This window comes from Psittacula echo (assembly GCF_963264785.1).
Source record: "Psittacula echo genome assembly, chromosome: 5".
Lineage (NCBI taxonomy): Eukaryota > Metazoa > Chordata > Aves > Psittaciformes > Psittacidae > Psittacula > Psittacula echo.
The window spans coordinates 1,312,795-1,329,296 of record NC_137739.1 but is presented as its reverse complement, the minus strand read 5'-3'; the positions used below and the strand labels follow the sequence as shown (position 1 = coordinate 1,329,296).

General features: G+C 55.5%; 1 protein-coding gene across 1 annotated transcript in view; it reads right to left on the bottom strand.

Moving 5' to 3' along the window:
- PKD1 (polycystin 1, transient receptor potential channel interacting) overlaps positions 1–16,502 on the bottom strand; it is a gene marked incomplete at both ends in the record, with an annotated part of 84,506 nt that overhangs the window by 2,059 nt on the left and 65,945 nt on the right. The window contains 21 exons of the mRNA XM_080618752.1: positions 79–366; positions 963–1,137; positions 1,258–1,383; positions 2,084–2,252; positions 2,630–2,757; positions 3,865–4,004; positions 5,485–5,679; positions 5,854–6,056; positions 7,081–7,199; positions 7,416–7,521; positions 8,087–8,289; positions 8,437–8,486; positions 8,887–9,003; positions 9,725–9,851; positions 10,185–10,395; positions 10,692–10,835; positions 11,247–11,417; positions 12,509–12,704; positions 13,273–13,525; positions 14,617–14,773; positions 15,234–15,836. Coding sequence (XP_080474878.1) covers positions 79–366; positions 963–1,137; positions 1,258–1,383; positions 2,084–2,252; positions 2,630–2,757; positions 3,865–4,004; positions 5,485–5,679; positions 5,854–6,056; positions 7,081–7,199; positions 7,416–7,521; positions 8,087–8,289; positions 8,437–8,486; positions 8,887–9,003; positions 9,725–9,851; positions 10,185–10,395; positions 10,692–10,835; positions 11,247–11,417; positions 12,509–12,704; positions 13,273–13,525; positions 14,617–14,773; positions 15,234–15,836 — 3,881 coding nt within the window. The remainder of the gene's footprint in view (positions 1–78; positions 367–962; positions 1,138–1,257; positions 1,384–2,083; positions 2,253–2,629; positions 2,758–3,864; positions 4,005–5,484; positions 5,680–5,853; positions 6,057–7,080; positions 7,200–7,415; positions 7,522–8,086; positions 8,290–8,436; positions 8,487–8,886; positions 9,004–9,724; positions 9,852–10,184; positions 10,396–10,691; positions 10,836–11,246; positions 11,418–12,508; positions 12,705–13,272; positions 13,526–14,616; positions 14,774–15,233; positions 15,837–16,502) is intronic.

Here is a 16,502-nt window from a genome sequence, read left to right as displayed (position 1 = left end):
CATCTGGGTTTGCTTCGTGACCCTTTGCTGCCCCTGCACAAACTGGCACGGGAGGAGCAAGCAGGTGCTGCTCCATACCTGCACAGTGAGGAGGAAGAGGAGGGACGCAGCCAAGGTGCTGAAGACGGTGTTGAGAAAGGCCACTTGGTAGAAGTTGGTGAAGCCCTTGCGGTTGTTGAGGTACTTGAGCCACTGCTGGTCAGCGAGGGTGGCCTGGCTGAGGTGCACCACCACGGTGCACGTGGTGAGTAGGATGAAGACCCACTGGCCGTAGTTGCCCCACAGGGTGAAGTAGGCTCTGCCTTCCTTCTTGATGGCCAGAGACTCGGACACCACGAAGTAGACCACGAACATCATGAGGAAGACCTGGGGGAGGCACGCAGAGGTTACCAGGGAAGGAGGGGGCAACGCTTCACTGCTCTGCTGCACAGGCAGCAAAAGGCCCATGTACAAGGCTGAGTTCTGCCAGCTCAGAGCCGGAGCACACCCCTGGGTCCTTCCGTACCTTCCTCACCCACTCAGTGCCCTGCTCCCTCCTACCCTGCTCCCCAAACCATGTCCAGTGCTCGGGTTGCAGCGCCCAGGGGAAGAGGGCTCTGCTCACGCTGGACCCTGGCCCAGGCAAGGTCCCTGGGGACATGGCCCTGATGTCCACTGAGGACAGAAGAACAAACACCTCAAGCTTCCACAGCGACAGGTATGAGCTAAAGGAAGCAAAAAGGCTGAGACAAGGCCAACGCATGCTGCCGGACAGGAGGAATCTCCATCCCCACAGTGGTGCTGGGGTGTTTCCTGTGTGCTACCCACGCGTGGTGACAGGCATGGGGACAAGTGGCCTCGGACAGGGGAGCTTTAGCCCACAGCGACCAACGCTGCCCTTCCAGGCACCCCGGCCACGGGTCCCCAAAGGCCTCTGTGTGGTGACTGAGGGAAGAGGAGCCAGGGGGATGTCAGGCACTGACCATCATGAGGAGCTGCAGCGTGACACCGGCGCTGAGCCGCAGCAGCGGGAAGGGGCTGATGGTGACAGCGGCGATGGCCTGGCCGGCCCCCAGGAACTCGAGGCGCAGGGTGATGGCCACGTGCAGGTCCACGCTGGGGTTGTACTGCAGCACCTCCACAAACACCGCCCGGCTCCTAGGGGGGATGAGAGCAGCTCAGGGCTCACACAGGCTTTGGTGATGCCGTTTGGTGCTCACAGATCCCCCCCTGGAAGCCTGGTGGCCACAGAACATCCCTTGGCCCCGCCACACTCACATGTTGTCGATCCAAGTGTGCTGCTGCAGGAAGTTCAGCTGAGCTCGGCTTTCCTCCAGCGAGGTCCCCAGCTCCTGGACGTAACCACTGCTGTCGTAGAAAGAGATGTAACCCCAGTACCAGACCCTGCAGGGAGAGAGGAGCCATGGGGGGATGGCTGAAGGACAGAGCAGTCACTGCTCCGGTTTGCTGCGTGGCAGGCCGGCAGCAGGAGATGCAGACCCTGCACATCCACGGGTGGCAGCTGCCTCATTGCTCATTTCACAAGACAAACAACAGTGGTACATTGATCCATCTCCATGTTCCCAACCTCAGAACAGCCCCAAGCCCTTGGCTGCCCCAAACTTCAATGAAGACACATCCAGGAACAAACCAGAGCAGAAACCAACAGGGCCTTAATGCCCACTATGCTGGTAAAGGCCAGTCTCCTATAACCCATGTTCACAGAAAGCTGGTGCCGTGCTGTGGGCCCCGTGGGGAGCTGGGTCACCTTGTTCAGCAGCTTCACTCTGCCCTTGAAGCTGGAGAGTTGAACCCTCTGCCTATGCCCCTGGGATCAGCACTGTGCTGCTGCTCAGACACCTCGAGGTGAGTGCCCATCTCCAGGGAAGCCGGGTGAGCAGCAGCCTTGTGCTGCCTCCCACCATTCCCACTGCCCACGTGGATGTGTTCAGGGCAGCCTCCGGCATTCCTGTGTTTCTTTGCCCTTTGCTCAGGGGCTGCAGGTGGCCTCACTGAAGCGAGGGCTGGGAACCACCCCGGGTACCGAATCAACTGTGATGATGCCTTTGGCAGCTGGAGCAGGGGTGCAGGTGCAGCTCCTTACCCAGGCAGGTCGGGGGGTGAGTAGGACCACGCAGCCGTCACGTTCAGGGCTGCCTTTTCCCAGCCAGCTCCATAGTCAGCGGTAGCAAAGCTGTGGGAGTCGGTGCAGCTCCCGCCGGGAGCCGTGCCCATGCCATGGAGGATGTCCTGGGCGCTGCGCTGGCACTCGGCTGCAATGACACCAGCAGTCACCCCATGGGCAGCCCAACGCAGCCAGGCTGTGCTGGGGCACGCAGCTGAGCTTTCACACCTAGCAGCAGCCTTCTCCCCAAGGCCCCTCCACCTCCTCAGCGACACCTCCAGAAACCAGCTCAACCTCTCTCTAGCGTAAATCCCCATGGATGTAAACAGATGTAAATCCCCACTGCAGGAGCAGAGCTAGGGGCACACCAATACCCCTGCTGCGAAGACAAACCTGCCTCCCTAACCTCTGCCTTGCTTCACTCAGCCCCACAAACACCCACACTCGGCCATTTCCTCCCTCCAGGAACATCAGAACCACCCCATGACAGCAGAACTCTGGGCCCACCACCGCAGCCCCACCAACCTTCCTGCAGGCGGAGCTGGCGCAGCCGCGCTGCCCCCAGCGTGGTGCTGTGGCTCTCCTGACCCGAGCCGTTGTTGTAGAGGTAGGGGAGGAAGACCTGGGACATCCACACCCAGAACTGATCCGACCTGCAACAGGGAGAAGGCATCGGAGCTCGTGGGCAGCTCTGCCGGGGGGGGTCTCTGCATGCCTCACCCATGACCAGCCGTGTTCCACGTGGGGTTCTGGAGGGCTAACCGGAGCTGCTCTCCTGGCTCGTAGGCACAGGCAAGCATTCCCAACCATTCCACGATGGGCTGGGGTCGGGAAAACGTTTATCATGCAAGACCTAAAGGTGGCTGGATCCACCTGGCACCTCAGTAAGCATCAGACCAGTGGCTGTGTGGCAGCACAGCGCGAAAGAGATGATATTTAGGACCAGATTCTGCTTCTGCTCCACTTCCACCCCAGAACTTCACCAATTCGTGCTGTGTGAATCAGTTTCTGTGGCTTCGTGTGGCACACACAGGCCATGTCTGTGCACACAGAGTGAAGGGGGCTGCAGGGAGATGGGCACAGAGACACTGTTAATCCCAGGCACTGGTGGGGCTGACAGCAGTGTGGACACTCAGCTGGGAAAAGCTGATCTAGTTACAGCGTATGTGCAGAGCCAGGAAGGGAAGGCCTCTGCATTTGTATCAGATGTTGGTTTTGGTTCTTGTGATGTGTTTATGGCTAAACCCCACAGGTGTGAATTCCAGAGACAGAGCAAACTTGTGTCCTTCACAGCAGATAAACTCTGTAACTCACCCAGTCCCTTCCCACCCAGGGCATAAAGACAATTCCGACACTAAAGCTCAGGTCCCTCTGTTCTCCAGGGGAGAAGCAGAACAACAGGGAGCTGCTCACTGCCATGCAACCACAGAATCCCAGACTGGTCTGGGTTGGAAGGGACCTTAAAGCTCCTCCAGCTCCAACCCCTGCCACAGGCAGGGATCCCTTCCACTGGAGCAGCTTGCTCCAAGCCCCTGTGTCCAACCTGGCCTTGAACACTGCCAGGGATGGGGCAGCCACAGCTTCTCTGGGCACCCTGTGCCAGCGCCTCAGCACCCTCACAGGGAAGAGCTTCTGCCTAAGAGCTCATCTCAGTCTCCCCTCTGGCAGGTTAAAGCCATTCCCCTTGGCCTGTTCCTACAGGCCCTTCTGATACAAAGCAACCTCTTCCTCCTCCCCACCCCCAGGGCCCTCGCCATTACCTCTTGATGAGGAGGAACTCGTTGCTGCCCAGCTGCTGCTTGATGGAGCTCTGCAGAAGGAAGGCTCTGCTGTTGCGGGTGCCATCTCCATAGTTGGTGAGCAGGATCACCAGCAAGAACATCATGTAGATGAGGAAGTTCTGGCAAGCAGAGAGCACAAAGGGATTGCACCCAAGCACAGGGGGTTGGTTCCCAATCCTGCAGCAAATCAGTGCTCCCCACTGCCTGCCATACAGTGGGACCAGCACCCAGAGCACGTGCTTCTTCTTCCATATGGGCAGCAGCTTACAACGAAACCCAGACCACAGGCTCCTAACAATATTCTTTGTTCAAAGCAGCCAGACAGCCCCACATGTTTCAGTTGACTTGCACTGCACAACCTCTCTGTACAAGCTCCTACAACCAACAGCTCGGTTTATACAATGATGGGGGTTTCCATCCTTTAAAGGGGAATCACTTGGTTAAAATTAACTTCATTAAAACAGCTGTGTACTCCTAGCACAAGTGTGGAGGATTAGTACTGAATGAGCTACAAAGAAACTTCTGCTCCTGCATCAGCAGTTGTGTGTTTCACACAATTCAACAATGAGTTTCCCTGTGCCAGGTGGTGCCTGCTCCGCACTGCAAACCTTGTCCTAACCTCAAACACCTGAGTTAGAGTCAAACACAGCAGCTGCTCCTAATGAACCCCCTCATGGCTCTGCTTTCCAGCGCCCTCAGAGCTGCACACAGAAGAGGAATGTCACTGCCAGCCTTTTACAGATGGGGAAACTGAGGCAGAAACTGGAGACATGCACCTGCTTCGGAAGATCACAGCTGGATTGGGAGGACCCACATGAGGATGTGGATCAGCTCATGGAGGCAGCACTCTGCCCCTGCCCTAGACACCACAGGCATCAGGAATCCCAGCCTGGTTTGTGCTGGAAGGGACCTTAAAGCTCATCCAGCTCCAACTCCTGCCACAGGCAGGGACACCCAGGAAGGGAAGGCCTCTGCATTTATATCAGATGTTATTTTTGGTTCTTGTGATGTGTTTATGGCTAAACCCCACAGGTGTGAATTCCAGAGACAGAGCAAACTTGTGTCCTTCACAGCAGATAAACTCTGTAACTCACCCAGTCCCTTCCCACCCAGGGCATAAAGACAATTCCGACACTAAAGCTCAGGTCCCTCTGTTCTCCAGGGGAGAAGCAGAATAACAGGGAGCTGCTCACTGCCATGCAACCACAGAATCCCAGACTGGTCTGGGTTGGAAGGGACCTTAAAGCTCCTCCAGTTCCAACCCCTGCCACGGGCAGGGACCCCTTCCACTGGAGCAGCTTGCTCCAAGCCCCTGTGTCCAACCTGGCCTTGAACACTGCCAGGGATGGGGCAGCCACAGCTTCTCTGGGCACCCTGTGCCAGCGCCTCAGCACCCTCACAGGGAAGAGCTTCTGCCTAAGAGCTCATCTCAGTCTCCCCTCTGGCAGGTTAAAGCCATTCCCCTTGGCCTGTCCCTACAGGCCCTTGTCCAAAGCCCCTCTCTCCAGGTTTCCTGCAGCCCCTTTATGCACTGGAGCTGCTCTAAGGTCTCTCCTTAAGGAGCCTTCTCTTCTCCAGGCTGAACAGGAGATGTCTTACCTTCAGCATCCTGTGTAGCAGTTTGACCTTCCTGGCCTCCTCCTTGGCCTGGAAAAGGGCAAACCCCTGCGGGGGTCGGACTTTGCTGATCTTCTCAGAAACATGCTCGACAAAAGGATGCTCCACCAAGGTATCATCTTCCTCTGGGTGCAAGCGCTTGGCAACCAGTGAGAAATAGAGGGCTTCCAGCAGGACCTGGGGAAACAGGCAGTGCTGTGAGCCCGCAGGGAGCTGGGCCACCACATCTGCCATGGGCAGCAGCTCCTGAGGGCCTTTCAGTCAGCCCAGCACAGCCCCTCTCTTGGGGTAGCTACACGGAACTGCCACCAGCCCTACCTCTCCTGCCACTGCTGGTGTCCTCATCCTTACCTTCAGGGGCTCCCAGACCAAGAAGGATGCCAGAAAGCTGAATATCCCTGAGATGAGCCACATGAGGGCAACGCTGGAGGAAAAGCCCACGCCAATCCACACGGAGACCCCCGTGGAGGTGGCGAAGAGGAGGAGGCTGATAGCATGAGCCAGATAGGAGCACCAGGGCGGCAGCAAGCGCTTCCGGAACGTTTGGTCTGCAACTGGAAGGAGCAGGGAAGACAAGTGTAAGCATTACTGCAAAAGGACCCAAAGGGGCACAGGAAGGGCTGAGCACACACTCATCCCAGCAGACAGCTCGCCACCAGTCCTGGACGAGTTGGGAGGGATTATCCCAAACATCTCCCACTCGGCAGCAATGCAAAGACAGCCCCAGAAGAGCAGCATCTGTGGGCTACAGCGTGGGGAGGAGAAGATGGGATCCTGATCTGGGTACTGGGATGGGTTCCCTGCTTTCTCTCACAGCCTCAGGACACTGGGCATGCCCAGATGGCTGGAGAGGCTGATGGCAAAGCCACGGAAAGCCACACAGATCTCTTGTCCTGGCTGCCTTCACACTGCCAAGTCACCCTGCCTGAGGCTCAGCACAGCTTCCTTCACCCACCCATGCGAATCAGTGCCTGCACAGAGACACCACAACCATTCATCAACCAAGGTGAAATGATGGATGCTAACAGACCCAAGAGGAATGCTGCTGGGCCCAGTTTTCCATGTCCAGCCTGTCCCAGGGAGGCTGTGCCTTGGGAAGCCAAGAGCTCATTCTAAGAGAATTGATGCTGAGCTTCTCCAGTGGGCACTCAGGCACTTATCAGCCTCCAGCCCTTGCAGGGCCTGAGAGTGTGCTCCCTGCCTTGTGCAAGCCCAGCTGGCTGCTGTCGTGTTGCACGACCCAGTAGGAAGCATCCCTGCTTTGTAGATTTGAACCTTCCTTGGCATCTTACTCCCTTTCCCCTCTGGTTTCATACAGAGACTCTCTTGTACCGGATGGCTGAAGGGACTGATGGCTGCAGAGGGGTGCAGAGAGCAGAGCTTCCCTAAGGTGCACAGAAGGGACTGCCACAACACAAGTGATGGACGTACTGACATTCAGGCTCCGAGTGCAGTTGGCAGGAAATAACAACTACATCCCAAGCAGGGGAGCAGCCTTTCCTAAGGCTCCATTTACCTGCCTGTGCCTCCCCCCAAGGGCTGCTCCTCCTGCCCATCCCACCCTCGCTGCCCTGGTACCTGTCCACGTGGACTTGGCTGATCTGCTCACTTCCCTGGGAGGAGCTGCCATGTTCTGCCCTTTGTCGTTCAGCTTCTGCATCATGACAGTCTCCACCTTCTCCCCAAACACGCTGGACCTGCCAAGGCAAAGGGGTGATGCTGGTGAGCTGTGGCACTGGTGGCTCTGCAGGGAGCAGCCTGGCACAGAGATGGACTGAACTCCAGTGCTACCAGCAGTGCAGCAACACTGCTCTGTGTCTCATAGAGAACACAGTGACCTGTGACCAGGCTGCCCCGGGCATCTTCAGTGCCTCAGAACCCAGCTCAGCTCAGCGCACTCCCTGAATACTTACAGGCCTGAGATCAGATCTGTTTCAGCTCTCATGTAGGGCCCCAGGTCCTGGGAGTGGGAGATGCCACTGGCTCCATCTGCCAGGATCTGCCGGATCAGATCCTCATCTGGGGAAAGAGCGAGTGTGAACAGGGTTGACAGGAGCACAGCACCAGCACTGCACCAGGGCACGGTCCTGCTCTGATGCATTGGTGGAACTGGGGAGGAGGAGGACAGGGTGATAGCCCCCCGCTCCTCCCTGTCTTCTAGCTCCTGCCTATGCCCAGCTTGGCTACAGAGGTAACTGCTGGTATAAGAGGCCAAGTTCTCCTCCTCCAGTCATTTACAGGGGTTCAGAGATACACTGTGGCTTTGCACCCAGTGAAGAAGTGCTGGTTGCTTGCAACATTCAGATCCCACGGGAACACATCTCTCCTTGCTCCCAGTCTGCTGGCAGCGTGGTGATCACTCACCTCAACTAATCCACATCAGGATTTCTGCTCTCCCAAATGGAGATCCCCGTTAAGAAAACACAACCCTTCTCCTCTGCCCTTCACACTGCAGTGAGTGGTGATGGTGGCAGAGCTCTGCTATTCTGCCTTCTCCAGAGTTAAAGAGAAGGCTCCTAGGGACCAGATTGTTCCTTCTGCACATCCCTGGGGCATTCAAACAGTGATGCTGTCCCAGACCCACCTGAGGCAGAGAAATAGCGAGGCTGTCCCTGGTGAACACCAAGTGACAAGCTGTCCTCCTCGGTGGCCAGTGGGGCCTCGAGGCCGAGGTGGCGGCTGGCCCGGCCTCTCTTCAGCTTCTGGATAGTGTTGCCCATGATGGAGGGGTCGCTGAGGAGGTCTGGCCAGCTGAGCAGGGCCTCGCTCGACGGCCACCGCACGAGGCTGCGGGAGAACAGAGGAACGGGGCCATCAGGGCTGTGGGGAATGGGAAGCATGAGAAGAGCAACTGAGCTAGCACAGAGGGGAAACAGCCATGGGAGCACAACCCCAGTCCACCGAAGCAGAAAAGTACATTAAGCTCCTACTTACCTTTTGGAGTCCTCCAAGAACAGATCTGTTTTGGTCTGCTCAGAGAAGGCCTGTGGAGGAAGAGGAGGCGGTTCAGGCACATGGCACTGCTTTGTGCCTCATTAAAACAGTGGGTTGGTAACATCAGGGGTCACTGAGACCTGGAGCCTGAGCTGCCAATAGCCCTGGGTCTGTACCTCCAGGGCCCTGCTCTCCTCCAGAGATAACCCAGGCACACTGGGAAGGTCACTGCTCACAGACACAGAGCAGTAGCTACAGACAGCTTGTGCTCAGAACCTGGACTGCACTGAGCAGGTGAAGGGCTGAGGCTCTCCCCCATCACCAGGATTTGCCAGAGGCACTCGAGTGCATCAGTTCTTGCACTCAGAGCTGTAGATGGACCCTGTGTCCATGCAGGGGAGCACACAGACCCTCACAGCATGTGCAGCTTTCAGGTGGGAAGCAGCTTACCTCTGCCTGGAGCCCCGGGAAGGTGGGGAAGGAGCTGTCAAGGATTGAGGAGTCCAGGTAGTTGTCGATCTCCAAGGACTGCTGGTCTGAGTGAGTCACAGTGTGGTTGATGGAGACCTGCAGGAGACATCAGGCTTCAGCTGACAAGGGAGGGATGGAGGTGACAACAGCAAAGGGACTCAGAGACAGACTGCTCAGCGGATCCCATCAGTTCCACACTCATGCAGGCAAGGCTGGGGATCCCAAGCAAGGCTGAGAACAGGCCCATGCACGTCTTCCACTGCCTCCAACTTGTTCCCACACGTACCATAGCCCAGCACCATCCAGGCTGTCCCAGATACAAGGTCCCAAGAAGCCTGGTGAATCTCCAACTCCCTGCAAAGCAGGAGTGCTTCCAGGGACAAGAAGTATCAGACACATTTGTGCTCATCAGTCCCTGAGCAGCTGGCTGCAGTCCTTGATGGGGCTCCTAATTGTGCCCAACTAGTCATGAAATCCCCAGCTAATCCCTTCACAGCTGCCTAACCACAGCTCTGCTCAGAGAGATGAATGTGCACCCAGGGCAGACACTTCATTAGAGATGCTCCACTGAGCATCTCCCAAGCTCCTGTCAATAACGGGCTGTTATCCTTTAATGGCATTTGGGTACCTATCCCATACTGAAATCCAGAATGAGCAAGTGCTTAAGGCAGTCTTTCAAATCTGCCCTTCTGGTCTCTGTCTGGGCAGAGACAGCTGGAGAAGTGATGGACCACAAAGGGCAGAATCTAGCCTCGGACAGGGAACCCCAGTGGCAAGACACCCATCCGGGCAGCCTGCAACTACGTCTCCTCCTTACCTTGCCACGAGCCATCCGGAAGAGAAATAAAATGACCAGGTAGAGAGGGTAGACCACCACGCTGGACACCAGCCCAACAGCCACCGTGTCCACATTGACAGGGATCAGGTTGGAAACAGCCCCATTGCTGGAGAGAATCAGGATTGATCAGAGAATGGTGTTAGAAGGGGCACTCTGGGTTGCCAGCTAAGCAAGGAGACCAAACTGCACCCCCAGCTATTGCAGATGTGCAGAGAAAGAAGTGGGCATGGGCTTTTTTAACAATGACACATCAAAACCAGGTAAGGGGGAAGTTGATGAGATCGTCCTTGGTCATCCATGTCCTGCTCCCAGATTCTTTGGAATGGGAAGGACGGACTCAAGGCCACAAGCAAGGTCTGTCCTGCCCTGTGTGATGGGAAGCACAGGAGGGGCCCTCAGGAGGTAAGGGATGCCCCGAGCACCAAGGGACACAACCCACCTGAGGTGCACGTTGCCCACCACGCCGTACCACACGGCATTGGCACAGAGGAAGAGGAAGATGAGGAGGGAGCAGCAGGTGGCTCTCTGCACGCGGGTGAAGCGGCTGCGGGGCGGCCGGTCCCACAGGGACAGCCAGACGTGCTTCTCAAAGAAACCTCGCTGCAGCTCCGCACGGAAGATGCGGGAGAAGCTCCTCAGCTCTGTCTCACCTGAGCACAACGAGAGAGACCATCAGGGCCAGCAGCACCCCTGAGAGGACCTGCAGGGGCCACAGTCACTCCTTGCACACTGGTTTGTGTTCACACTGCATCTATATGGTCCCTCCCGCAGAGCTGAGTCATTGCCGTGCCTTGTCCTCTAGCACAAAGGACCCATGAGGCATCAATGCAATGAGGAAGAGCCAGTGTGCAGGCTCCATGGTGCCCTGCTGCAGGTCCTTCCTCCATGCAATAAGTGCCACGCTGCTCATCCATCCCAGCCCCACGGCCCAGGGCTGAGCACTCACTGGCAGCATAAACCTCCTTCTCCACCATGCCATCGTTGTCTTCACTCTCCACTGACAGCCAGTCATTCACTAGGAAGAAGTAGCTCTTGCTGCTCTGCAGGTCCCGGACTATGACGTGCTGCAGGTACCAAGAGGGGCTGAGTCCTGGAAGTTAAAAGAGGTGAAGAAGTGTATTTTGTGGCAGCCATTCCCTGGGTGAAACTGCAAAGCTGGGAGGGCAACACGAGAGCCCATCAGCAGCAGTTGCCCTGTGACAGTATCTTCATCCACGGGAAATGCACAGTTCCCAAAAGCCTGGTGCAGCCAGGTCACCTCCTAGGCTGGACATTCACAGACACTGCTACAGCGCACACTGCATCCTATGCGTATGGGACTGCAGATTTCCCATGATGGAGACTCCACATCCAGCCCCCCAGCAATCCTCCCCCAAGCCAGGGGGTCACCATGGTCTCCCCCCAGGGTTATTCCAGCCTTTCGGTCCAGGTACCAGGCGGAGCAGAGGCTGGCTGTGCCCTGGGATGGGTGACGGGTGCCCCAGCGCTGCTCTTGTCTCACCTTTGTTGTCGTGCCAGACGCGGATGCGCCAGATGCTGCCCAGGCTCCGCTCCGTGGCGATCTGGAACACGTCGAGGCTGTTGCGGTGGAAGGCGTTGTCTCCATCCAGGTGCCTGTGACCACTTTTATGGTCCACGCCATACAGGGCGATCCCCACGTGGGCCGTGGTACCTGGCAGAGATAACAGGGCTCGGTTAGGGAAGCCCACCTAAAGTAGAGCTGCTCCCCAGCCCTGCCTGCCAGTGACCTGGTAGCAGATGCAATGGTCCTTCAGAGGGGGCACTGGAGACTGGGGAGGAAGGAATGTGCTCAAGAGCCATCCCACACCCAGGGAGCTGCTCAGACTGGTGCATGGCCCTTGGCAAGCTCATGGTTCTCTTTGGAGGGGACTGAAGCTGCCTTTCCTTGCCTTGCTAATGCCCTAATAGGAGGTGTTTATTCTGATGGGTTTTCCTCCAAGTAGCTGGAATATTTATTTCCCTTACATCTCTCCTGTACCAGTTTCCAGATGCACAACCTGCATGGTCCTTGGGGTGGCTTCAGGAGAAAGCTGCTGCCAGTGAAGCCAGTGGTTACATAAATCAATGGGAGCATGTTTCTGGCCTGGTGGCGCTCCACCTCTGTCCTTACTTAGAGCTTCCACATCCCAGCTGCCTGGATTTCCAAGTCCAGGGTGATGTTTCTGGCAGCTCTAGCTACAGACTCAGCCCTGGATCAGACAGCGAAGCTTTCTGCCTTTCTGATGCTGGGGTTCATAGAGCAGAACAAGCAACGGATGCTGAAGGGCAGCAAAATAGTCCATCTAAAGGGCCCACAAGGCCTGGATGCTTCTGCAGGAGAGGATGTGAGGAACAATCACTGCCTCTGGCTGTTCCTGCAACCACAGCCCAGTCAGGGAAAGCAGGATCAGAGGTGGTTTCTTCACACCTTTGACCTGCCCCATTATCACACCACTTAAAGAGTGCATGCTGTTGGAAGTCTGACTGCTTCAAACACCAGCTCAGCTGTGGAGCCCTGCAGGGGAGGACTTGGTGCCTGATGTGCTGAGGTGAGATACACAGATGTCACCATAGGAATCACAGAATCATATCATAGAATCCCAGCCTGGTTTGTTTTGGAAGGGACCTTAAAGCTCATTCAGTTCCAACCCCTGCCATGGGCAGGGACACCTTCCACTAGAGCAGCTTGCTCCAAGCCCCGTCCAACCTGACCCTGAACACTGCGAGGGATGGGGCATGAAGATGAGCAGACCATGGGCTAACCTGATCCTCTGCCCCAGCCAGTTTTCACCAGGATCTCGTATTTGTAGAGCCCATTCTTCCCGCAGAAGGGAATCACCCCCACACGGTTGATGTCGATCATGTCCAGCTTGTGCACAATCAGTGCAGCCACCGAGTAGGTCACGAAGCAGACAGCACATGTGAGGAGCACGATGTAGTTGAGGCCAGGGCCTGGAGCCTGGAAAGAACAGAGGTATGTTGAAAGGCACTGTCCTCCTCCTGGAGGACCCCCTCTTTCCCCAGGAGCCCCCTTCCTGGCCATCACCATCGTTTACAGACACGATACCACACGCATATAGACAGCTCTCCCTGCATAGCCCATGCGGAGTGTCCTGCAGCAGCTGCTGAGAGCTTTCTGCTCCCACTTACGTCACATCAACAGAGACAGGGAGAGCTTGAAGGCCCCCAGGAACCAGGGAGCAGCTGGCTGGGATAAAACAGTGCTGGGTGCCAGCTGGGAGGAGAGCTTGGCATCTCACTAAGAGGTGAACAAACTGTGAGGTATCCAGGATAAAGCCATCTGCAAAGGTCTATTTAGCAGCAGCCAGGATTTATGATCACAGAACACAGCCCCTGTGTGAGCTGTGCCCACATACAGCTCCCAAAGGCTCCCGGGTACCGGTGCTGGTTTGCCAGCTGGGCACAGCTTGAATGTGAAGCCATCAGGAGCCCAAGGCTTTCCTATAGGTGACACCCAACTGCTCAGCACATGGTGATGCTGCACAGCCTCTGCTTGCTCTACTCACAGGGAAGATGAACTGGACGGAGTTTGGGGGGACAAAGAGACTGGCCCCAAAGGCAGTGAGGTGCTGGGTTAAGCAGACAGCCTGGTCTGGCCTGGTCTCTTCCAGTGGGATGATGCCTTCTGTCTTCCAGCGCTTCTCCTGCTCACTGAAGTACTGGCACAGGGATGTGTACAGCCCCAGGGTCACCTCCACTGGGGACCAGCTGAAATGGTTTGTGATGTTGAAGTAGTACTTCTGGATGGTGTCATCCGTTCTGGAGAAGGGAAAGGCAGCAAGGAGACATCATTAATCCCGCTGAACGGACACCAACCCTGTTCTAATAGATGTGTGCCCATGAAAACACGCTGCTGCAGGGATGGGGAAGCACACACTGAGGAGGAAAAGCCCAGTGAGTGTGGTGTAATTTACACCTTTGGTTGTAGAGAAACTCTGGGGTTCCACAGACCACTTGAATTCTTCTTTATCTTTGTACTGTTTCAGTATCTGGAGCACTACATTGCACATCCTCTTCTTTGTGCTGGCAGCCTTGCACAGGTCTCCCACCCACCCTTCTCTGTGTTCTACTGATCCATAGGACACTTCCACAGCAACTCCGGATTCTTGGCTGGGAGCACATTCACTTATCAGGACGATTAATCCCTCTTTGAGCATCCTGTTACCAAAAGCCATGGAAGCTGCAGCAACTTACACAACAGTGGCTCCACTCTCACCCCACCTATTCCCAAGCTGCCTATCTTTTCTTCTCAGATAATGCCTAGGAATGGCTTGGAAGTAACACAAGGCACGAACACACACGCTCCTGGCCAAGGCAGCAACTGAAGTTATAATGGCTGCTCTGATTAAAAGAAGAGCTTTGCTCCAAAACCCAACAGCACAACTGCAGTGCTCTACGAGCCAAGCAGCGTGGATGGGAGCTCACAAAGAACCTACAGAGAAAAGGGCAGTGGAGGGGACTCATTACCAGGAGAGGCCCTGGGCGAGGGTCATGATACAGGGAATGATATTTACAGCTCTAAAAAGGGGAATCCTTTCAGGGAACCCCTAAAAACGGGATCTGAAAGGCAAATCACAGAGCACTGAGCTGCTGCTGCACCAGCAGCAGAAGATGTCTGGGAAGAAAGAAGTGCCAGGGTAGAAGAGGTGCCAATGGTGGGGTGTGGGAATGGCAGCTTGCAGCTCCCTGCCCAGGAGAGCTGCAAGGACAGAGGAGCACTGTGACGGCTACAGCAGCACCAGTCCTGCAAAGCAGCCTGGTATAAACCATGGCAAGGCCTTGAGCATCCCTCACGCTCATCCACGGGACAGCCTGTGGGTGACAGAGGTTATAAGACAGGTTTCTCTTACCTGGGAGAGGTGAAGAAGGTGTAGAGCTTGTGGTCATTCCCAGCCAGGGCATCCAGGCTGATTTTCTTTGAGGCAGTGCAGTTGTACTCATTGGGCTCTGGTTCATGATGCAGATAAGCCATGATGAAGGGCTCAGGCTCACTTGCAAGGTAGTGATCTGGGGAGGGGGGAAAACAGAAAATACTTCATAAAGACCAAGGAGAGCTCGGCCACAAGCCTGCTGCCAGCAGTGGGTGTTCAGGGAGGAGTATCAGGAATGCAGGAAGCTGGGAGAGATGCTTTTCTGGATTGCACTTTCTCATTCTGGAGTGCAGAGGAGACTCTGGGTACCACTGTACCTGACCAAGGAGGGATGAGAGGAGCTCCCTCCAGTGCTAATGTGGCTCAAGAGAATGGCTGGGAGAAGCAAAAGGCTTCTCAGTGCCCAGAATCCACAAGCAAGGATTACACTAGGGACTGGATAATGCCTGTGATAGCCAGAACTTCAGCCACGCAGTGTGGAACTTGCTGGCTACACCTGACATCCCCCACAGCAGTTCTCTCTTGACTGCAACATCCAGCCCTCCTCTCCCATGAGAACAGCAAAGAGCATAAGGAGGTGGATCTGTCTGCTCTACCATTGAGGACTCTGTAGGTGAGCTGGAAGTGCAGTCCTGCTTCTCTGTTGTTGCTCTCCATAACCACAATGAGGTTCACAGATGTTCTTGCCTCGATGACTTCAGTGCCAGCAGAGAGGTTGTGAGCATCCGTGTTGTTTGACACCATTACAGTGATGGCTTTCTCTGAGTCCAGGCTCCCAATGGGGATCTGCACCCCATTGTGCGTCTGAAACTCCATGGAGGCCACCTTTGTGGACACAGTGTAGTTGCTGATGTAACCAAAAGGGAAAGGATTGGAGTCCACCTGGAACATGACTTGGATGACATCCGTCAGGTTGGAAAGGGTGGTGTTGAATGCCTGGGGGATGGAGAACTGGCAGTTTGGTGTGTTCTCGTAGCAAAGCAAGTTAAAGGGATCAGACCTCTTGCCTGTGGCCTTAATTTCTCCTCCCACCAGCTCCAGGGGCTCTTCATTCAGCACTCGAGACTTCATGAGGATGCGCATCAGGTTGGAGGACAGGTTGTAAGCTTTAGGAGCTAGCAGCAAATTGTGGGCATCAGCAAGGAGCTCCTGGGGCTTGGACTCTTGTGAAACCGTGTTGACAAGGTGAATCAGGTCACCTGCAGGAGAGAAATAAAGGGGCAGAGGAAGTGGTAAACAATCTACATAAGTGTTAGAGTCTAGATAACATCTGACACCTTCCCAAAGCAATCAGACAAGTGTTTCCTCACTGTCTTCTCAATGTAACTCTACACTGTGCACATGACTTGCTGCACAGAAGTGTTCAGTAGCCCATAGCTAAAAATAGAGCTGTCAGCAATTCCTGCAGTCTCTCAGCTAATGTGCAGAGTTTGGTGGTGAATACTAATGACAACAGGCTTTATTTCCCTCCTGCACAATGCTACAACAGCAGATTGGGAAAGAGGGAAGGAATGGATAAAGCAAACATATGTCACTAAGCTCCTGCACTATGGAGTACACTCAGAACCCCATTATAAGGGGTGCAAAGAAGGTGTCTGCTTCCTCCCAGGGTAACCAGGTGGGAATTCCCACACAGAGAAGTTTGGCACCCTCAGACTGCAACCGGGAAGGCGAGCATCTGGAAGCCATAGCTCTTACTCACTGTTTACTAAAAAGAGAATTCCCTGGAGTACCAAGTGAGTCTATTAACAACTGTTGTATTTGAGTGTCCGCAGGGATGGCTGCCCGAGCCAAGACAACCCTGGGAAAAGTGCAGGGAGAAGAAAGTGCTGAGCACGAAGAGGCCAAACCCCAGTGGTACAGAA